Genomic DNA, 22,958 nt, shown 5'->3' with positions numbered 1-22,958 from the left:
CTCCTCCAGTTGACCACCTCTGATCCTGTTCATCTGATTTGTCTCTCCGCATCCTCTTACAGCTCCTCCTCTCTACCTCCATCCTCTCAGTGCAGTAGACACATTACTCTGAGCTGACAGCCTGGTTCTCCTCTCTTGTCCTTTTACAGCTGACCATCTGATCCCGTTTCATCTGTGTCTGCTCTCCTGCCTTGCTCTCAGTATACATTCACCTCTCCTCAACCTCTCTCAGCCTCCCTCACCTCTCTTCTCCTCTCCTTTCTTCTACTCCCCTCTCTCCCTCTCAGTATAACACTTACGTTTCTCAGTTAAAGTCTCCTCCTCTTGGTTTCTCCTCTCTCCTCTTACAGCTGACCACTCTGATCCCGTTCATCTGAGTCCTGTCTCTCCACGTCCTCCTGAAGCTCTTCCAGCTCGCCCTGTAGCCACGACACCACCATCTGAGGCTCTGATGAACTGCAGTCTGCCACACAGCACTCCCTGAAAGCACAGGGACATGGAACATAGAAAACATACGGAACATTTTTTATACTTTATCATGTACACTGTCAGACCACCTTAACACGAAACACAACAATTATAATCAATTGTGCCACATCATCACAATGAATCCAATGTCTGGAAAAACACGAAAGCAGTTAGAAGTTTAAAAAGCAGTACATCATTCATTCATTTATTTTGTTTAATTGACAGTGTTTATGTTTAATTCCCTTTGCTGGTTGGGTTTTTACACACGCAGTACATTATAAAACTAAACGGTAAAATTGTAAAAGTTAAAATAATCACATTTATCTACAGGTTTTCTATCACTACCCACTCAAAGTGCTTTATATCAAGAAACCACTTACCCATTCACACATATGGTTCTTACACCAGTGCGCGCAGAGTTGGTGTTACTAGCCTCGATGGCCCATTTTAGGTGAAATGAGAGCTAGGGTGTGTGCAAAAAAAATATTTCAAAAAATCAATATATCGTGCCATGTAATTTGGTAGTATCAATATCGTGGGTTACTGTATCGAGAGTAGTTTTTTGTATATTTTTAAAACCACATTTTTTTTTGGGCTACAGTTTGTCGATTGCTTAGAAGAAGGACATACATTATGCATATTCACTGTTTTGATGACGTAAAATGAGTGTATTTCAGATTAACTTTGCACTGGTAGTGGTTTAAAAAAAGACTTCTTTTTTTGGTGAAAATGGGGTTGATTATTAAGTAAGGGGCTGAAAAGCCTTTTGTTTTACTGAACCATATCGAATCGATTTGAAATAAAGTACATTGTATCGATATCAAAAGTACACTTTATTGACGTACATATTGTATTGCAGCCTATCTATCAAGATATGTATCATATTGGCAACTTCTTAATGAATACCTAGCCCTACTCACGCACAGGGCTTGCATAATTAGAAAAAAAATCTTAAATTTTGCAGATCGTGTTTATAGTTGGTGATTTATGCTTAGGATTCTGTTACATGAGTTCACATTTTAAATGTATGCAGGAATATTTGGCAAAAAAGACTGAAATATGAACTAACAAACTAATACAAGAATCACCTTTCAGAACATATTTTGTACAGCTCTAACCTACACAGTTTGCAGTTTTTATGCAGAATAAGACAGGACAATGTTATCTGTGGGGGAATTATGATGCCGCAAAAAACTGCAGCCTTTGCGATTTGTGTCCCATTCAAATTGCAATTTCTATTCGATCAGACTCACAGAGCGAGCAGCAGGTTTCCTCTGAAGTTGAAGCCCATCTCACGCTGCTGCTCCTGGAGCTTGCTTCTGTAGACTGCCACTTCCTCTTGGAGGTTCTGCAGTTCTACCTCCAACTCAGCCTCCTGCGCGTACAAATAACTCAAAAACTACTGCTACAAACTGAAAATATAACATGAGAGTGTTTTCTTCATATTCTCCTGCAGTCTAAAAAACAACCTGGACTATATTGGCATAACAAAAATTAGATTTTGTTTGCTCATTGCATTATCACAAAGAACTTCTTAAAAGAGACTACACTGGTCAAGATTACTGTTTAAAGAGATTAAATATAGGCAGTAAGTGACAGTTTACACCCCACAAAATTTGATTGAGATTAAAATATTCAATTAAAAAAACATTTGCGTCACCGTAATCTTAACAACTTCTATGGGAAAACACTGCATATCTAAACTAATTCAGTAAAAAAATTAAAGAGGGATTAAGATATACAGGTAGAAATAAGGCATGGGTGTTGTGATTGGCCTTCACCAATCACAACACCCAATTCATTATTATTATTATTATTATTATTATTATTATTATTATATTTTCCTCTCATCTTTATTCTCTATATCTTCACATCTCACGTTACCTAGTGTTTTTTTTCAATACAATAATATGGAGAATAGTGTATTTTTTGGCTTCTGCTGATAAAAAATAAATAAATAAAAAATCTATGCTAAAACCAGATCAAAAAATAGTTTCTACTAAATAAAGACAAACGTTACACCAAAACCAGCGGCCTTACACTTACAATACGAAACGTTAACACAAAGTTCATTCCTTATGAATCTTAATAAAAATGATATAATCTCTGAGGCCATCTTTTTACCAAACAAAAAGGTTCAACAACTGCCACAAAACTTACAATTACCGAAATAATGCAAATTATTAACTTGATAAAGCCAAATTTACCGGAGATTAACAGTAACAGTTACAACATCATTATTTTAATTGACAGCTCTTCGGTAATTGTGAACAAAGAAGGCATTTTACTGATAAGTAACTGCGTTAGCAGTCCTCTTACCATATTAGAAGTGGTGTTAGGTTTTAACGTTATTAACCGTAAAAACAGGAAAATATTGTTCTTATTTGGAGATAAAATTTCTCTAAAACATAGACTTCTCTCCGGTTTTTTCAACATTCACTCTGTGGCGCCAATATTATGGACTGAACCACTCCACACATTACAGAGGGAGAACCAATGTGAAAGACCAAGCGGCCTTTTTGTCTGTTGATAAAAACCTAAAATAACTCGTAATAATAAGAATATAATTGTTTTAGTACGCACACTAATAACTTTAAACTGTACAATTGGCTAATGAAGGATGAAAGCTACTGCTAATGAGACCCTTAAAAAATAAAATGGAATCTTCCGGGCTGCGAATCTATAAAATGTTTAAAATAAAACTTTTTTATTTTATTTTATGATTACAAGTAAATATTTAACATCAAACAAAGTTTGTAATAAATTACGTGTTACTGTCGTTATTTATTACTCTACAAATCATGTGAAATTTGTGCTCGCGGAACCTGAGAGACATTGAACGAGAAGTGGAAGTCGGGGACGAATTAAAGTGAACACCAAACCCACACGTGAGGTAAACAGAAACGATGAAAGATAATTTTTAACGATTTAAATCTCTCAGGGCTTGTTTCAGCAGTTTTTAATGGACATCGTTTACATCGTAATGAATCTCCAGAACAGTGTCAGAGTGCTGTCAAGTGAAGCAATCTTCATAAGTTTAAATTGCTTACTGCTTTAGACTGTACAAATAAAGTAGTAGTAGACAATAGAAGACACTATTTTATTCGTTCATATCTTTTTTTCTGCTGAATTGAAGTTTTGGGTAGCTTGGTTTGGTAGAGTCCTATTGCTGTTTTCTTAGAAACCTGCAATCGTTCGTATTTTAGTACTGTGAATTTCTTCGATCCTTAAATTATATATCTCGTTCAAACAAATATATGATGACACTGTTTTCCTAAAATAGAGGAACATTGAGTCATGTCATTGTTTACTAACTTGATTTATACCAAAATTGTCTTAACTGGTTTCTAAATAGCTTTTCTTGCAAAAAAGAAAGTAACATAGTGGCAGTTCCTATAGCATGAAATAGGATGCAATGTATTGAACCCTTTGAAACAAGCAGAATAAACTAACAAAACTAAGTGCATACTTTTAAGTTAGCAAATTCATTTAAACTTGCCTATGTTATTGTATGGCTTGTGTTTATGTCAGTCCTTGCTGTAAGCATTACTGATATTTTAAATTGTTTTCATTTTATTGATATGTGTTATATTGTTTTCCTTGCATTGTCCAGTCTGCAGCAGTGTATTTGAAATGAAGCGTCTGTATGTGGGTGGCCTCAGTCATTCAGTGACAGACAAAGATCTGAAGGATCGATTTGGAAAGTTTGGAAAAGTGGAAGATGTGGAGCTGAAGACCAGGACCGACACGCATGGTGCATGATAATATAGTGACTCTAATGTTTTGTTCCTATCTAATCAGATTTTTTAACTAAAGAGGGAACCAGGAAATATCAATCACCTTTCCAATTAAATTGTATTTTCCTTATTTAAAAAACATATAAATATGACATAGTATAATATTATTTTCTTTTAATTAGTGCCATTATAAAATAATCCACCGTTTTCCATAGTTTTGAGTTGCTAATGTAATTCACTGTTTTCAGGAGTTCCATACAAAACTTTTGGCTACATCAACATCAACATTTCTGATTCGGATCTCAAGAAATGTGAGTAAACCTTCTCATTTTTTATTTATTTAATGATTAAGTAATATTTCTACAGATATTCCCTCTGCTCAGAATATTTTTTTATGTTAAACTAAACTCCCGATTTAATTTGTACCACATGTTTTAATTCCCATGTTTGTCCAGGTCTGAGTGTTCTGAACAAGACCCAGTGGAAAGGCGGGACCCTGCGGATCGAGGCAGCCAAAGAGAGCTTTCTGCAGCGGTCAGAAATATAAACTATTTCACACCTGATGTTTAATGACCGTAATATGGCTGAGCAAAAGGAAATCGGGTCAAATCAATAAAACAATTTCATGTATTGTTTTAAATTGTAAATTTTGCTTTGCATATCCAAAACAAATGCCACAGCTGATAGTAAAGCTAAACTAACACATATGTTTTTTTTTTAAATCTGTCAACTGGACAAATCATTGTAAGAGTGAAGACGTGGTGCTGCTCATCCAAGCCACTTCAGTTCTGGTCAGATTGCTGATAGACACTGCCTTATATCTGTCTGAAGGGAGGGGCTAAGTACACTGAAACTGTAAACAGCTATTGTCTCCAGTTTCAGCCTTCAAAGGAGTGGTTAGTGGCTTTAAGATGTACAGCGGACTGGGGTCCGGTGGTGCTCTCGCGCCTCTTATGTAGTGGCTGTTTTGTTTCTCCAGTGTACTGCTCACTGCACTTTTCACTACACTGAATGGAGTAGACTAAATTACTTTGTTTGTAGCTCAGAGTTTCGTCCTTTGGGTGAACCAGTTTCTGTCATAAAGTGTTTGTAGGTTTGAAATAGACCGGAATCATACTATCTTAAAATTCTTTGAAGTTTTTCAGACACACCTGTTGTGTAAGGAATAGTTACACCTTTAGTTCTAGGTTCAGATTCACTGTTGTCCTGTTTTTTAGTTCTCTTAGATCTATTGAAGGCCCAATTTGGATAGCCACAAGCAGAGAGAGCTTTCTACACGTGTTGTTCCTCCTTCACTTTTCCCCCTGTGTTTGTGGGCACCACTTGAGCTCTGTGTTGTAGAGTACGAATAACTTTGAGTTTGTGCTGCAGTGGATGGTGTGAATCAAACAGCAGGTATTGGTCAGTGTGTGTGGGCTTCCTGAAGACGTCTACCTGGAGTCCTCTCCTATTGTTACTGCACAATCTAAGAAGGCCAGTTTGTTGTCCTTGGCCTCTTTCCATGTGAACATGATGTTTGAATCCACAGCATTAATATGTGCAGTAAAGGGTTCCAGATCTTGAATTTTGATTTCAGTACAGTTGTCATCCACGTATTGATACCATTGTGTTGGCAGAAGTGCCTGGAAATGAGGCCGGTGCATCCTGTTCAAAGCGTGGATTTGCCTATAGAAGTTCCCTCTAAATTAGAAATATGTGGTATTTAAACAAGTTAAGTTTGTTCATTATAAAGCATAATTTTAATTCTTAAAAATATAAACAGTTCCTTTAACTTCATCAACATCCTCATAGTAGCTGTAATAAGCAGCAGATTCTCATGTATGTGGTTTTATTGTTGAAAAATGGCAACAAAAAAAATGTTGAAACCATTCTAATATGTTTTAAATTCAAAAATGTAATTTCTCTTATTTGTTTTTGTTGTGTCCAGTTTGTCACAGGAGCGTGAGGACTTGGCTCAGCTCTCCCTGACCCCTCCTGGACCCTCCTCCCAGCAGAAAGTTCTTGGACTCTCTGAAAGAAGCGGGAGTCTCTAACTTCACCATGAAGTCTGCGGTCCCCGGCACCGAGATCCCAGGACACAAGGTTGGAACCATGGAGATGGAGATATAATTTCAGTCAAGTCTACATATTTTTCTACAGTCTACATTTTTTGTATTAATCTTTTTGCTTGATGATACCTGCTTTAGCATATTTTTATATTTTAATAAGAAAACTGGGTGCAAAAAGCTGTACCTGAGAGGCGGTCAGACACCTTTGTCATCATTTGGCACACCTGATGGTGTGACGTGTCTCTTAGTCATTCTCAGGCGAGGCCAATTTGACAGTTGGGGGATCCATCAGACCATACCTCTAATAACCACTGACGGGAGCTGTTACACCTCCATCCATCCATCCATTTTCTTCCGCTTATCCGGAGCCGGGTCGCGGGGGCAGCAGTCTAAGCAGGGACTCCCAGACTTCCCTCACCCCGGACACGTCCTCCAGCTCCCCGGTGGGACCCCAAGGCGTTCCCAGGCCAGCCGAGAGACATAGTCCCTCCAGCGTGTCCTGGGTCTTCCCGGGGCCTCCTCCGGTGGGACATGCCCAGAACACCTCCCTAGGGAGGCGTCCAGGAGGCATCCTGAGCAGATGCCCGAGCCACCTCAGCTGGTTCCTCTCAACAGTGTAGGAGCAGCGGCTCTACTCCGAGCTCCTCCCGTGTGACCGAGCTCCTCACCCTATCCCTAAGGGTGCGCCCAGCCACTCTGCGGAGGAAGCCCATTTCAGCCGCTTGTATCCGCGATCTTGTCCTTTCGGTCATTACCCAGAGCTCATGACCATAGGTGAGGGTAGGAACGTAGATTGACCGGTAAATCGAGAGCTTCGCCTTCCGGCTCAGCTCCTTCTTTACCACAACGGACCGATACAGCGACCGCATCACTGCAGACGCTGCACCGATCCGCCTGTCAATCTCCCGCTCCATCCTTCCCTCACTCGTGAACAAGACCCCGAGATACTTGAACTCCTCCACTTGGGGCAGAGACTCACCACCCACCCGGAGAGAGCAAACCACCTTTTTCCGGTCGAGAACCATGGCCTCGGATTTGGAGGAGCTGATTCTCATCCCAGCCACTTCACACTCGGCTGCAAACCGCCCCAGTGCCTGCTGCAGGTCCTGGCTCGAAGAAGCCATCAGGACAACATCATCTGCAAACAGCAGAGATGAAATCCTGTGATTCCCAAACCAGGCCCCCTCCGGCCCCTGGCTGCGCCTAGAAATTCTGTCCATAAATATAATGAACAGAACCGGTGACAAAGGGCAGCCCTGGCGGAGTCCAACATGCACCGGGAACAGGTCTGACTTACTGCCGGCAATGCGAACACAGCTCCTGCTCCGGTCATACAGGGACCGGACAGCCCTTAGCAAAGAGCCCCGGACCCCATACTCCCAGAGCACCCCCCAAAGGGCACCACGAGGGACACGGTCGAATGCCTTATCCAGATCCACAAAACACATGTGGACTGGTTGGGCATACTCCCATGAGCCCTCGAGGACCCGATGAAGAGTATAGAGCTGGTCCAGTGTTCAACGACCAGGACGAAAACCACACTGCTCCTCCTGAATCCGAGGTTCGACTATCGGTCGGATTCTTCTCTCCAGTACCCTGGAATAGACCTTACCGGGAAGGCTGAGGAGTGTGATTCCCCTGTAATTGGAACACACCCTCCGGTCCCCCTTCTTATACAGAGGGACCACCACCCCGGTCTGCCATTCCACAGGTACTGTCCCCGACCGGCTGTTACACCTGTTTCTCTTAATTATTAGGAAAATAAAAAGAAGCCCTAATTAATTGTCTAAATATAATAATATAATGTGTGTTTGAATAATGCTACCACTTTTTCATTCTTTAGAAATGTTCTTTCCATCTTTGTTTATTTATACTGACAGAGAAGACATTAAACTGTGTCATGTTTGTTTCAAGTGATATGCGCAGTAATTAAAGAGATATTAACCAGGTTGACTTGGGGGTCAACCTAACTGGAGGCACTGTTCTTTCTGAAACTCTTTAACTCAGTTAGACTTTAAACTGAGCATTATTTTAATACAATCTGATATAAAGATTTGCTAGAATAGCTAGAACTGCAACTGGTGAGCTGAAATGCACTGTTAAACAAGTTCCTTTTTTAAATAAATATTGAATATAATATAAAATTATATAAATATAATTTTTAAATATTGCAGTCATAAGCTAGCTAGTATTGGCCAACAGTTTTTCAGTTAGTCACTGTCACCTTTTTGTTGACAATCAAACACCTAAACAGGGCCATGAAGGCTCGTACTGATCACAGGCTCCCTGAAAATGTGTTGTTTAAATCCTTTTTGTATTTTTGAGTTTCAGGCTTGGATCTTAAAACTTTTTTGGCAGTGTTTGCTAATGTGTGCATTGTGTCACTATGGTAACTTCTGGATATTACTCCACAGACATTCTTTCAGAACACCCCCAGCATGATGTCACTGCAATGTATCAATTGAGAAAAGTTTATTTTTAGGTTGATAACCTATGTATCATCCCTGTGTATATACAGTGGGTACGGAAAGTATTCAGACCCTCAATTGGGTTTAAGTCAGGGCTCTGGTTGGGCCTTTCAAGAACAGTCACGGTGTTGTCCTGAAGCCACTCCTTTGTTATTTTAGCTGTGTGCTTAGAGTCATTGTCTTGTTGGAAGGTGAACCTTCGGCCTAGTCTGAGATCCTGAGCACTCTGAAGAAGGTTTTGGTCCAGGATATCCCTGTACTTGGCCGCATTCATCTTTCCTTTGATTGTCGTCCTGTCCCTGCAGTTGATAAACACCCCCACAGCATGATGCTGCCACCACCATGCTTCACTGTTGGGATTGTATTGGACAGGTGATGAGCAGTGCCTGGGTTTCTCCACACATACCACTTAAAATTAAGGCCAAAAAGTTCTATATTGGTCTCTTCAGACCAGAGAAACTTAGTGCTCACCATCTTGGAGTCCTTCAGGTGTTTTCTTTAGCAAACTCCATGCGTGCTTACATGTGTCCTGCACTGAGTAGAGGCTTCCGTCGGGCACCTCTGCCATAAAGCCCCGACTGGTGGAGGGCTGCAGTGAAGGTTGACTTTCTAGAACTTTGTCCCATGTCCCGACTGCATCTCTGGAGCTCAGCCACATTGATCTTTGGGTTGTTCTTTACCTCTCTCACCAAGGCTCTTCTTCCCAAACTTCCCAGTTTGGCCAGACGGCCAGCTCTAGAAAGGGTTCTGGTCGTCCCAAACGTCTTCCATTTAAGGATTATGGAGGCCACTGTGCTCTTAGAAACCTTAAGTGTAGCAGAAATTTTTGTGTAACCTTGGCCAGATCTGTGCCTTGCTACAATTCTGTCTCTGAGCTCTTCAGGCAGTTCTTTTTGACCTCATGATTCTCACTTGCTCTGACTTGCACTGTGAGCTGTAAAGTCTTATATAGACAGGTGTGTGGCCTCCCTATTCAAGTTCAATCAGTATAATCAAACACAGCTGGACTGCAATGAAGGTGTAGAACCATCTCAAGGAACACCCGAGTCACAGAAAAGGATCTGAATACTTATGGCGTGTGATATTTCAGTTCTTTTTTATTAAATCTGCAAAAATTTCTAAATCTTCATGTTTTTCTGTCAATATGGTTTTCTGGGTGTACATTAATGAAGAAAAGAATTAACTTAAATGATTTTAGCAAATGGCTGCAATATAACAAAGAGTGAAAAATTTAAGGCGGTCTGAATACTTTCCGTACCCACTGTGTCATCTCTGTGTTATACTTTCTTTCAGAACTGGGTGGTGGGGAAGTTTGGCCGGGTGCTCCCGTGCTCCAGCTCAAGTGTCGTCGCGGTGACAGAGTGCGGACAGTCAAGTACGATCCGTCCAAATATGGGCAGAACCTGCGTGTGCTGGCCCTGCCCTCTGGCCCTGAGGACACGCCCACACCTGTGTCACATCTCACCTGGACGGTAGAGGGTGGAGACGATGACATCAGCCGCAAAAGGAGAGGAGAGTTTCTCCCCTACACCCCAAAGCGGAGGAAAATGAAGGAAAAATGGGTGAGAAGAGAGGAATAGGGAGAGAGAGAGAGAGGGATGAGAGAGGAGAAGGAGAGAGAAGGAGCGAGAGGGAGAGAAAGTGAGAGGGAAACCGGAGAATTTTCCCCTTTTATCCCAAAGAGGAGCAAAATGAAGGAAAACACGTAAGAAGAGAGGGAGGGAGAAAACAGGTATGTACAGTAAAGGGAGAGGATGAAGGAAGAGAGAGGAAAGGAGAGTTTCTATTTTTACCCCAAAGGAGGGATAACAAAGGAAGAACCATTGAGAAGAGAGAGAAGTGGGAGGAGGAGAGAGGGAGAAGAAAGAGGAGGAAGAGAGGGGAGGAAAACAAAAGAAAAATGGTGAGAATAGAGAGAGGGAGAGCAAGGACATGGAAGATTGAGAAAGGGAGATAAAGAGAGATCAATTGAGTACAGAGAAAGAATGAGGAAGAACAGGTGAGAAGAGACAGAGGGTGGTAGGAGGAAAGAGAGAAGGTGAGACTCAGAGAGCGAGAAAGAGAAGACTACAAAGAAAAATGGAGAGAAGGATATATAAAGTTATGGAAAAGGATTTTTCAGACAATAATATAGCAGTTCATCAGAAATGTGCTAAAGCATGTCTTGTTGTGTGGTTCAGGTTTGGCTAAAAAGTGTTAAACACAGTACAGAAATCTCTTTATGCACCTATGTATTAAATTCAAATTAAAACTGTAAGTTATTTAAAAACATTTTTTTTATTTTCCAGGACCATCCTCAGATCTGATTGGCTCCTGTAATGGCTCCAGTCGTCCAAATCGGAATGTTCCGTGCACCTCTTAACAGCGAATCAGAAGAAGAACTGCTGCAGATCAAAAACAGCTCCCACAATGTATTGAGGCCAGAGGACAACACCCTGGAGGTGGTTTCATCAGAATACACCCACAGGAAGAAAGGTACTGAGCTGGGGACTGAGCCGGGGACTGAACTAAGGACTGAACCTTTTCTTCTCTTTCAGATGAGGATGATTGCGACTCAGCGGACACAGACGAATTGTTCTCCAGAAAACCCCAGATGAACCAAAACAAAATTGCTCCAGAAAAAAAGCACAAAAAACAAAATGGACGCCGCTCTGAATATGACTCGATAGACAATGGGAACAAAGAGGATTCCGGGAAGAAGGTGCAGAAAGTCAAGAAATCTGTTAAGATGACTGAAGTAAAAAATGTTCAGCTACAAGAGCGCAAAATGGAAGACAAGGAGAGTTTAAAGGGACATGGACAAGATACTAAAGTAGGAAGCAAGGATAGGAGAGAGGAGATGAAACAAGGAGGCAAGGAGGTAGATTCCGAGGATGATTCCGATTATGATTACAACTCTTTGTTTTCCAATGTTGTTCGATTAGAAATGTCGCTATCGGACCTCGAAATGTTAGCCGAAAAATATGCTCCTGAGGGTTCGACTCCAACTCCCAGAATCCTCAGTGTGGATGACATCAGTGGTTCCTGCACATCCAAAAAAGGCACAACACCAGAGGAGATCCTGGCATCCATTTTGGAGGGAGGATCGACTGACGAAGAGGAGAGGATGGGCAGGAAGAGCAAACAAAAAAAGAGGAGTGTGGCTGTGATGTCATTTCCTGCATTCAGAGGGACCGAAGAGTTAGAGAAAAAGTATGGAGGAAAGATGGAGGAGGAAGACGAGGCAAACGCCAGCAGCGAAGGAGAGCGAGGTATATTTGTGTAATACTACAGTCCACCAGGACGGGCCACCGTTTTGAAAAGATTTTGCCTTCTTGAACTGAACCCGCCTTCTTGAATTGGCCCAAAGATACTGCTAATAGCATGATACAAAACTGTAAACAAAGGGAGGGGAGACTCAAACGGCAAAAAGGAAAGTGAACTTTATAAAACATGTTAATACGTTGTTTTAGACAAATATAGCATTTTTAAAACGATAAAAGGAAAAATGGTGATTTAAATATGTTAAGTTAATACCCCATAGAAATGTAATACCCCCTCTTTAAAGCTGCACTATGTAACATTTTTTGTGGAGAGTCCACAACCTGGTTGTCTCCGTGGAGATGTTATTGCTTTGCCTGGAATGTTTCCATAGTCTGGCATTTAAAATTATCCGTCTTGCATTTATTTCACTACAAGCGTTTTAAATCCTAAAATACCTTGAATATGCTTTCCTACTGTGAGCAGGGACTTCTCTCAGATTTGATTTATAACTGGGCCTTTTGACATCACCTGCTCGTCTCATGGCGATGGATACGTTTATTGAGTATTATGGAACATTCTCGCTACACATCCTCATGGAGACAAGGTGTTTTTTTTATAATCTCAAATCAAAAGAAGGGTTAGTTTAGTTAGTTTTGTTTCCAATGTATTTGGCTCAGGATGTACAGTAGTTCTCAAGCTTACATACATTACCATTCATACAGACCGTGACTCCCTTATTCTGTATCAAAAACTAAAACTCTGCCCACACCAGTCCATCTTTCCCACCATCAAGGACACAGTCTTTTACTTTAACAACTGACTCCCTCAGAGTCTCAGAGCTGTGTTGTCTTCACCAGTTTGACTCTACCATAGTTCACTGACTATTGTGCTTTTGTCTGCAATATAGCTGTAATCTATGACACCTGTGGATCATTGTTATAATTTGGGCATTTTAAATCACAGTAGATCAGTAAAATGGTGTCTTGAAAATAAACAAGTTTTTAGCATAATTTAAAACTTTATCTTTCACAGATGAGGTTAGCTCTGCTCAAAGTGAACCCTCCAGCGATAATGAAGAGGATGAAAAGGACGAAGAGGACAACAAAGATGGTTCAGAAAAAGAAACTTCCAGCAGTGAGCGAGGTACAGAATATGAAAAGTGCAAAAGTCCACCAGTATTTCAACAAGTTTAATATGACAAGTTTGTGGAGCTAATCGCAAATAAATAATGACAAGGTTCAGCATTTGTGGATTATAAATTTGGAACTTTCAAAAACTGAATCTCCCATAGACTTATCTTCAGTTATGTGAATGTCAGTGTGTAGAGCTGTTTTCAGATAGACGATAAACCCTGTAGGAAATGAGTCCTCTGCATTTGACCAATCCTTCAGTGTCTCAGGGTTAAACCTGCATTTGACTCATCCTTCAGTGTCTCTTGGTTAAACCTGTAAAGAGTAGTGGACCAGATCTGAACCTGGTCCTGGTCAGAAGTAGGGTTGTCAAAAGTATAAAAAATCAGATACTAATTGATTCTAAAACTAGTATCTAAACTAGATACCGATCTTTCCTGAATAATTTTAGAATGATTATGAGCTGTATGAGAACAAATATAATACCACATAGACTAGTATATGCCCATGGACCACTATGGAATCTACATAGATGATTGAGGGATTACACAGATATAAAACCACATGGTAATAGAAAAGAAAGTATTACAATTTAATGTTGAAAATCACATTCTGTTGTCTAAAGAAAGAGTGTTTTGTTTTTTGTATTATCATTGTTGTACCGTAATCAGTATTGAGTATAGAGTTTATTCCTTAGTATCAAAATTGAGTTTTTTTGTATTGTAACAACACTAGTCGTAGAAGGGCCCAGCGAGATACTGTTTGTCTTGTCTTTTTTTCTCAGATGAAGACAGTTCTGAGTTGAGCAGCGAAGATGAAGAGGAGGAAGCGGCGTCTCAACCAATCAGAGCCATTGTTGATCCATTGAAAACCAATCTGAAAAGATCTGCCCCTGAGGAGGAGGCGGAGCTTCAGAGGAGAGCCAATGAGAGGAGGCTGGCAGCTGTCCAGCAGAGACAGAAGGAGGCTGAGCAAAATCGCAAACTAATCCAGGGGGCGTTGTCCAAAACTGGTGAGAGACCTGTTAGATGCCCTCTCATTTCCCTGTATCCCTCTGTGTCAGATGCCCTCCCATCCTCCTGTATCCCTGTTTGTCAGACGCCCTCCTGTCCTTGAGTGTTTTAAACCTGTGGTGAATATTTCCAGGACAGTGCCCTAGGTGGATCGGGAGGGAAGCACATTGTCTTTGGCTCCGAGGAGGAAGAGGAGGAAGAGGAGACCCATAAACCTGAAGAAACACAAGAGCTGCCCTCAACCAATCAGAACAGGGTATTTTAAAGCAGACATTGTGCTCGTGTCTATAGGTGTAATCTGTGACACCTGTGGATCATTCTGTTGTAATTTGCACATTTTAAACCACAATATTGATCTAAAACTACTTAATAAAATAAATAAGGACTAAAGAGGAGAGTGAAGGGGGAAGATGGAGCGGGACAGGACCTGGAGGACTAAAGTCAAGAGTGGGGGGACAGTGTGATCGGTCTAACAGATATCCACATTTCAAACTCTGTCCCTGCAGCTAGGTATTTGTAATCCAATACACCTGTCTGTAATTAGAGCAGTCCTGTGTGATGTCACCAACTATTTGAAATTGCTGAGACCACCGAAGGTGGCACAAACTTAGATTTAGACGTTTTTGAGAAACACTAGTAAAGGGTATTAAAACATATCGCGAAAAAAGTAGAATTATTGTTTAGTTCCACTTTGCACTTAAGGATGTTTTTGTTTTTCAGGCTTCATCAGCTCCTCGTTTGTTTGACAGCGATGATGATGAAGAGGACGAAGAGGAGGGGGAGCAAGAGCAGTTTGAGATTAGACCTGAGTTTGAAGGAGCTGCAGGACACAAGGTGAATTCACATGACACCAGGGCATTGTAGAATCCCTGTAGTTTAAACAGGGAGGACAGGTCAGAATTCTAAGATGAAATTTGCTTTAACCGTCAGATTGCTAATTTGTTGACCTGCTTCATGGTTAATATCTCTGTGCTGGTTTTATTTTCATGTGTAAAGGCTCAGTAATTACAAAGTTCAACGTCTTTTCTTGCAGTATAAATAAACGATGAAATGATTTTTCTTTTTACAGTAGCATCAGAAAGTGGTGCCATTATTCAACCCTAGGTGTGAGGTGTTTTTATTTATTTATTTATTTATTTATTTCAGGGACAATGCACATTAATAAACATTTGCATGTAAATATGCCAGAATTAGCCCGAGGGCTATTTTTCATCCGTAGTCCCGGGACAGGTGTAAAATGTCAACCTGGGTGTAAAATGTCAACCTTTTGTCAATTAAAAGGACTTTAAGGCCATGAGATTAATATGACAAGTTTGTGAAGCCAGTCCCATACAAATAATGATAAGGTTCTACATTTGTGGATCATAAGTTTGGAGATTTTTTTAAACCCAATGAATCTCCCATACACTTATATAGGCCCCTGTACTCCATCTGAAACTATGACATCACATTCTCGACAGGTTTGACTTGATTAGCATCAAAGTTTATTGAACTGAATGTAACGCCTTCTCTCTTCTTCTGACGTCCAGCTGATGGCGCTACAGTCTCGCTTTGGGACAGATGAGCGATTCAAGATGGATTCTCGTTTCCTGGATGACGTAGCAGAGAGTGAAGAGGGGGAGGGCTCAGGTGACAGAACGTTTCAGTGTTTCTCAAACTGGATCGGGCCTGTTGTATTACACACAGAGAGAGTCAGTGCTGCTCTATGGGTTCAGCACTGCTTTATGATGCCTAAACTGGTACAGCTTTTTCAATGGATTTAGAAGATGGACTGCCATTACCCAATTTGGCACTTTTTTTTCAAACCAAGCTTGTCCAGATACTTTGACACAAGCGCTGAAGTTGCTATAGTAACCATACTTAGACAAACCTAATTTTTAAGCTCTTTAAGTGTTTTACTGATAAATACTTTCAGTTTGATCGAACAAAGTCAAAGTGAAAATTCTGTATTTAAGCTGTTAATAAAGGTTACAAAGCAGAGCAGAGTCAAATCTGACTTCAGTAAAACCGAGAACTTCTGATTCTGGTCAAATACCAACATTTTTTTGTTTCTAAGAATAAAGTGTATAATAGTATAGTTGATGCTGTGTTCCAGATCATGCAGATGCAATGAGCGAGCAGCAGGAGGCTCTGGAGCAGGAGAAACATAAGAACCTGTCAATCCTTCAGAGCATCCTTGGCCCCAGCACTGCTCCAGCACAACCAGGAGGAGGCAGCAGAGCCAAGGCCCAGACCTTCAGGTGAAACACAGGAACCAGGGACAACTCTGTGTGGGTGTGTGTGGGTGTGTTGGGGGGGGGGGGGGGGGGGATAATGAATGATAATCCATTTGTGAAGCCTGTTGAGTTATGAAATACAAAAAGGTTTATTCTTTGTAGCCAGGGCAGGCCTTGGGCCAGTCTAGCAGCCTTCTGGTATCCCAAGAATCTTTGAGTCTCCCTTGTCACTCCCTTCCGAGCATCTAAGCTCTGAGTATTTAGACTAGAATTACAAAACTGCATACATATTAAAGCAGAGTGACTTTTGTTTCACACCTAGGAGTTAATCAGCGTTTACACTTAGGCAGGTAAAACAGCATAAAGTTTCCTGTAGAGTGGGGACAGAGCCTTCACAAATGGGTCTCTGGGCCTTTGGCAGACTGTAAATGCATTTTATCTGTGTCAAAGATATGATAAGAATATTTTCTTCATAACATGAATGCATATACCAGTACATTTCCATCACACAGGATATTAAAACAAATGTTTTTTGCCTCCAGGGACGTGTCGGCACTGCACTACGACCCCAGCAAAGAGGAACACGCTGCATTTGAGAAGAAACTCGAGGAGACCAAAGAGAGGTGAGATCAGGAAGGGACTAAAGTATACTCACGGCAATAGGGTTCCATTTATTCTCATCTCACCAACTGAAATTGCATTATTCATTCATTCCACAAATGTTAATGGAAAAGCCCCTCCTGTAGCCACAGAAAGGCCCTCAGTCTGCAACCAACAACCCCTCCCACCAGCATTCACTCATTCATGCACCCCATTCATACACATGGAAGGGTAAAGTGTCTTGCCTAAAGACTGGTCAAAGCTGGGATTGAACCGCTGACTTTGAGGTTGGTGAGTCAAATGCAGAGCACAAATAGCACTTGTAGGTTCAAGCGAGGGACCATTATGGGAAAACTATAAATGGAATTAAACTTTAACTGTTAGTAAACTGAATGTTAAACTGTGCATTGTATCTGTCAGTAAAGCGTCACGGAGGAAGAAGAGAGAAGAGGCTCAGAAACTTCCAGAAGTGTCCAAAGAAATCTACTTTGAGGTCAACACTGATCTGAAGTCTGTTTTCGGGAAAGAGACAGAAAAACGGGAAAACCAGGAGAAAGACAAGGAAGAGGAGAGGAACTGGGACCAGAAGGAGGAAGGAGATGAGGAGAGAGGAGACAAGGAGCTTGGAAACAAGGAGGGTGGAGAGAAGACAGAAAAGGAAGAAAGCGGAGAATTCAAGTTCTCTTTTTTTGGAGATGAACCTGAGCCACAAACACAACAGATTGGTGAGTCCTGGTTTAGTCCTGGTTTAGTTCTGGTTTCAGTCTGGCTTCAGTCCTGGTGTAGTCCCGGTCTAGTTCCGGTTTAATTCAGGTATTGCTGGGTTTCAGATGACATCACACAATTCTATAGGCCAATCATATGTAATACAGGTAGGGGCAGCTAAATCTAATATTTTTCAAATGCAGATTTCTGTTGTACAATAGAGTGAGTTCTTGGGTCTAGTCACTAATAGAAATGATCAGGTTCAACATTTGTCACCTTTTGGCTATTTCATGACAAAGTACAATGTGATCAATAGAAAAAACTGGCTCTTACCCCCATCTGGGATTATGACATCATCACATCCTACAATCTGAAAAACCAACAACTTTCTTGTTTGTTTTAGAATATAAAGTGCAGAATATTTTGGCACCGAAGTTGTCATGGCAACATGACCCCAGACTGAACGACAGCAGCGAGGAAGAGGAGGATGAAGAGAGAGGAGAGGAAGAGGATAAGGAGGAAAATGAGGAGAGCGCTGCACCAGAGAAATCTACAGAGTAAGAATTGAACATTATGAAAACTTTTAAAGAGGGGGTATTATGCTAAATTAACTTTTTAGAGTTTTCTACCATGTTATAACGTTCCTTCATCAAAAACATGCCTGAAGACGTTTAAGATGTCATCCATGCATGTTTGAGTAATCTAGCAATCTCTCTCAGGTCCTATTTGAACCCTCCTTGCAATTAGCAGTATAAGTCTGTACAAGGTGCAAGGTTCCGTGCACAAGCCTACATCGCCCATGCTCCCACATGGCAATTTACCGTAAATAAACAGCATGATAAAAAACTTGATGAGTCATCAGTGGGATGCACGCTAATTGTGTTGTGATAGCCCTCTGAAGGGGGGAACTTAGCGCAGGGTGCAAAGGGATGTCAAAAACAAAACTGAAACTTATAAAACATGTTAATAAATTGTTTTTGGCGAATATAGAATTTTCAAAACAGATGTTATGTGTTGACAGTTAATACCCCCTCTTTAAATTTGGACTGAACATGCCTCAGACAAATCTAAAAACTATTAAATCTATTTAAACTTTTGTTGTGATTTCAGAGCGACATCAAGTCTATTCTTCTTCTTTACCAATGACCCACGGCTCACAGGTCAGACCTACTGCACCTTTCGATACAGTTGAAACCAGAAGTTTACATGCACTATATAAAAAGACACATGCTCTTTTTCTCACTGGCTGACAAGACTAAACTTTTCCTGTTTTAGGTCAATTTAGAATGACCAAAATTAGAATTATTTCTATTTGCTAAATGCCAGAATAATGAGAGGATTTTTAAAGACAATTAAAGACACTCATTACTTTATTCAAAGTCAGATGTTTACATACATTTCATTAGTATTAGATACCATTGCATATGACTTGGGTCAAACGTTTTGGATATCCTTCCACAAGCTTCTCATAATAGTTCACAGGAATTTTGGTATGTTCCTCCTGACAGAACTGTAAGTGATGTAACTTATTCACGTTTGCAGGCCGCCTTGCTCGCACATGTCTTTTCAGGTCTGCCCATAACATTAATTTTGTTATCCTTAAGCCTCTTTGTAACCAGTTTGGCAGTATGGGTAATTTGGAAGACCCACTTGCATCCAAGCTGTAACTTCTGATGTCTTGAGATGTTGCTTTAGTATTTCTACATAATATTCTTTCCTCACAATGTCATCTATTTTGAAGTGCACCAGTCCCTCCTGCAGCAAACAACCCCACAACATGATGCTGCCATCCCTGTATTGCACAGTTGGGATGGTGTTCTTCAGCGTGCAAGCTTCCCCCTTTTTATTTGGCCAAACATTTTAATTTTAGTTTCATCAGATCCCAGGACATGTCTCCAAAAATTAAGGTATTTATTTCTGTGTGCATTTGCAACTGGAATCTGGCTTTTTTAGGGTCAAGCACTCAGATCTCCGTGCACGTACTTGGGACAGCAATAACGCCTGACGTGTATTAGATTGGATGTATAGGGAATAATAACACTCGAGTGATTCTACTCTCTGGTCTCCAGTGATTCTTCTGATCAGATTAAAGGAACATGCTTACAGTTTCTTTTGGAAAAATGGCTTCTTCCTGGAAGAGTGGCCTTTCAGCCCATGTCAGTACAGTACTCCTTTCACTGTGAATAATGACACACAGTTACCAGCTTCAGCCAGCATCTTCACAAGGACTTTTGCATTTGTTCTTTGGTCGATATGCACATTTCAGACCAAAATAGTCATCTCTAGGACACAGAACCTTTGTCCTTCCTGAGCGATATGATGGCTGGACATTCCCATTGTGTTTATACTTGCATATAATTGTTTGAACAAATGAACATGGCCGCTTCAAGCATCTGGAAATTGCACCCAAGGATGAACCAGACTTGTGCAAGTCCACAATTCTCTTCCTGATATCTTGGCTGATTTCTTTTGACTTTTCTATGATGTTGTTATGACCCAGCTCGTGTGGGGACAGGGAAGTAACAAAAGAAAACCAAGATGGAAAATGGTAAAGTAAGAAGTAATTTAATTAACTGTGATGGTAAGGGTAAACTAAACACAAAGGGACTAAAATATATAAACAAAGGGTACCTTGCAAGGGTTTACACAAAAACAAAAAAGTGAAGTTAACTAAAACACAAATTTTACAGTAACAAAACAAAATCTTGACAAACAGAGTCAGTACTGACGACAAAGTGTCTCACAACACAAAGTCACTACCACTGCAGTGACTTGTCCACAAAAGAGACACACCAATTGGCATGCTGGCCACTCCAGGCCAGCAGCCCTGAACAGGTGTCTCGAATCTTCTTAAATTGGTGGGAGGCAGCTGAAGGTGGGCCCAGGATTGGCCAGGCTGGAAAACAGTCCTCCAATCACATCCAAGGGCTCAAACAGATGATGATTATGGGAAAACGGAAGATTCAGGGAGCACACAAGAAACAATGCATAAATGCAAACAACAAAAAGAACTGGGGGCTGTATTTTTAGATCTTAAAAAGGCCTTTGACACTGTAAACCACGAGATATTGATGTCTAAACTCTGTACATTTAACTTCTCACCAGATACACTGAAATGGATCGAATCTTACCTGGCCAACCGCTCTCAACATGTCCGCAGTCTCAACAATCTTCAGCACTGACTTTGCCCACCGGTTTTCCCCAAGGGTCCACATTAGCGCCACTGTTATTTTCACTATACATTAATGATCTTCCCTCTGTTTGCAATGATGTCCACATAATAATGTACACTGATGACACGGTAATATACACACATGGCAATAACATCTCCCAGGTCACGGACAAACTCACTCACTCCATGGCTCAAATCTCATCTTGGCTAAATCACTCCTGTCTTAAATTGAATACATCCAAAACAGTAGCAATGATTTTCAGTAAATCCAACAACACCAACAACACTTCCCATACAGTTCCAGGCATCCTTGTCTCTGGAGAACGGTTGCAGATTGTCCGACAATACAAATATCTCGGAATTCTAATAGACTCAAAATTATCATTCAAATCCCACATTAATAAACGAAGTAATCATATAAAATTCAGTATTCGCAACACATTCGGCATCAAATGTCCACTCAAGCAGCTAAAATGTTTATGCACTCAATGATTCTCTCTCACATTACATACTGTTTATTCGTCTGGTCCCTGGCAAATACCACAACACTGAAACCTCTGCAATCACTCTACAAGCGAACTGCTAAAATTCTGGATAAAAAAACCAAACCATTTTCACCACTGTCCAGTACTCCAAAAACACCATTTACTCAGCCTGGATAACATGATCAAATACTCTAATCTCTCTAATCTATAAAATCACTCACGGTCTATCATTTCCACCACTCAGTCAGTTTATCTCCATCAGAACCACCAGCTACAGTAGAACTAGAGGAGCAGCACGAGGAGACTGCATCATCCCCCTCAGGAAAAGTTCCTTTGGCCAAACAGCTTTTTCTGTTCGTGCTGCCTCAGACTGGAACCTCACACCCACAACCATCAGATCCGCTAACACTTACCACACCTTTAAAATACAGTTAAAACAATGGCTAATTGCAAACCAGATCTGTGAACATTGATTGACTTTATCCACTGTCGCTTCCCCCTGCTGACCTCTTGCCCTGTATCTGTGTATGATTGTCATGTGTATATGTATGTGCTTTCTTTATGAGTGGTGGTGTGTAGTTGAATGATTGTTGTGAATCTGCCATTTTATGCAAGAGTGTATATATTTTTCGACTGTTTTCTATGTGTTTATTGTATTGTAATTTTGACTCTTGTTTTTAGGTGTTTTTAGGTAGATAGTATCTGCTGTCATGGGACGACGGATGAAAAATAGTCTTTGGATAATTCTGGTATATTTACAGAAATGTCAATTAATATGCACTGTCCCTGAAATAAATAAATAAATAAATAAATACACTTTTTAGCCTAGGGCTGTAACAGATATTACACAGACAAGCAGTGTGTTTCAGGTGTGCCTTCAAATACATCCACAGGTGTCAGAAGCTTCCAAAGACGACATCATCTGGGTTTTCCCAAAATGTTTACATGCATAGTAATCTTACTGTACATAAACTTCTGACTTTGAAGAAAGTAATGAAAAATCATCTTTAAAAAACCTTCTCATTATTCTGGCATTTAGCAAATGGAAATAATTTTGGTAATTGTAATTGATCTAAAACTGGAAAAGTGTAGTCTGATTTCATGTCAAATAGTGCATTTGTGTCTTTTTATATAGTGTATGTTAAATTCGGGTTTCAACTTGCTTTACTTAAATTACAGTCAAAGATCATATAGTCACCAGTTTTTTATTAATGTCATTTTAAACTCAGAGCACAGATGTTTGACTGATTTAGTTTGTCTTTCAGATGGACCTCGATGGTTCTGCAGAACTTCACTGGAGGAACAGAGAGAGACCTGGGATGAGACCAGGACCCAGCTCAGACAGGTACTGAACCAGGACTCAACCAGGACTATACCAGGACTAAACAATAGTTTTGTGTTTTGTTTTTTTCCAGGACTGTAAGAAGAAGCACAAAGATGCACGGAGGAAACTGCGTGTGCAGCGCTGAGCATCATGGTAGAATGGGCTGTTTGTGTTTAATGTTAACTTTAAGGTTTTGTTATAATAATTGTTGGCGTGACATCTATAAATTAAACCATACAAACAATGTGCTGCTTTTCTTTTTCATTACAATTTTGCATGAGCCCATTGTTTATGTCAGGTGCTTTCAGTACAGTTTCCTCTGGGCTTTTATTGTGACAGCATAGACCAA

General features: G+C 40.6%; 2 protein-coding genes across 2 annotated transcripts in view; one reads left to right on the top strand and one right to left on the bottom strand.

Annotated features, from left to right (window-relative positions):
* Positions 1-2,541, bottom strand: part of cenpp (centromere protein P) — a 91,361-nt gene extending 88,820 nt beyond the window's left edge. The window contains exons 1-4 of the mRNA XM_055224673.1: positions 2,515-2,541; positions 1,722-1,843; positions 419-480; positions 300-359 (exon numbers count right to left, since the gene is read on the bottom strand). Coding sequence (XP_055080648.1) covers positions 300-359; positions 419-480; positions 1,722-1,843; positions 2,515-2,541 — 271 coding nt within the window. The remainder of the gene's footprint in view (positions 1-299; positions 360-418; positions 481-1,721; positions 1,844-2,514) is intronic.
* Positions 2,542-3,328: 787 nt separating this feature from the next.
* nol8 (nucleolar protein 8) lies at positions 3,329-22,768 on the top strand. The gene is given in 22 exon segments (XM_055224672.1): positions 3,329-3,361; positions 4,082-4,222; positions 4,454-4,516; positions 4,661-4,739; positions 6,133-6,195; positions 6,197-6,287; positions 10,015-10,042; positions 10,045-10,283; positions 11,040-11,196; positions 11,259-11,972; positions 12,997-13,107; positions 13,879-14,117; positions 14,241-14,363; positions 14,828-14,941; positions 15,637-15,736; positions 16,203-16,347; positions 16,866-16,946; positions 17,344-17,648; positions 18,032-18,185; positions 18,739-18,788; positions 22,551-22,630; positions 22,701-22,768. Coding segments are annotated over 21 exon segments (3,111 nt in total). The 5' UTR covers positions 3,329-3,361; positions 4,082-4,101; the 3' UTR covers positions 22,755-22,768.
* Positions 22,769-22,958: the final 190 nt, after the last annotated feature.

Source organism: Periophthalmus magnuspinnatus, chromosome 10 (assembly GCF_009829125.3).
Source record: "Periophthalmus magnuspinnatus isolate fPerMag1 chromosome 10, fPerMag1.2.pri, whole genome shotgun sequence".
In the NCBI taxonomy this organism is placed as follows: domain Eukaryota; kingdom Metazoa; phylum Chordata; class Actinopteri; order Gobiiformes; family Gobiidae; genus Periophthalmus; species Periophthalmus magnuspinnatus.
Note: the sequence above shows the minus strand (reverse complement) of the source record. Positions and strands in the feature narration are given on the sequence as shown.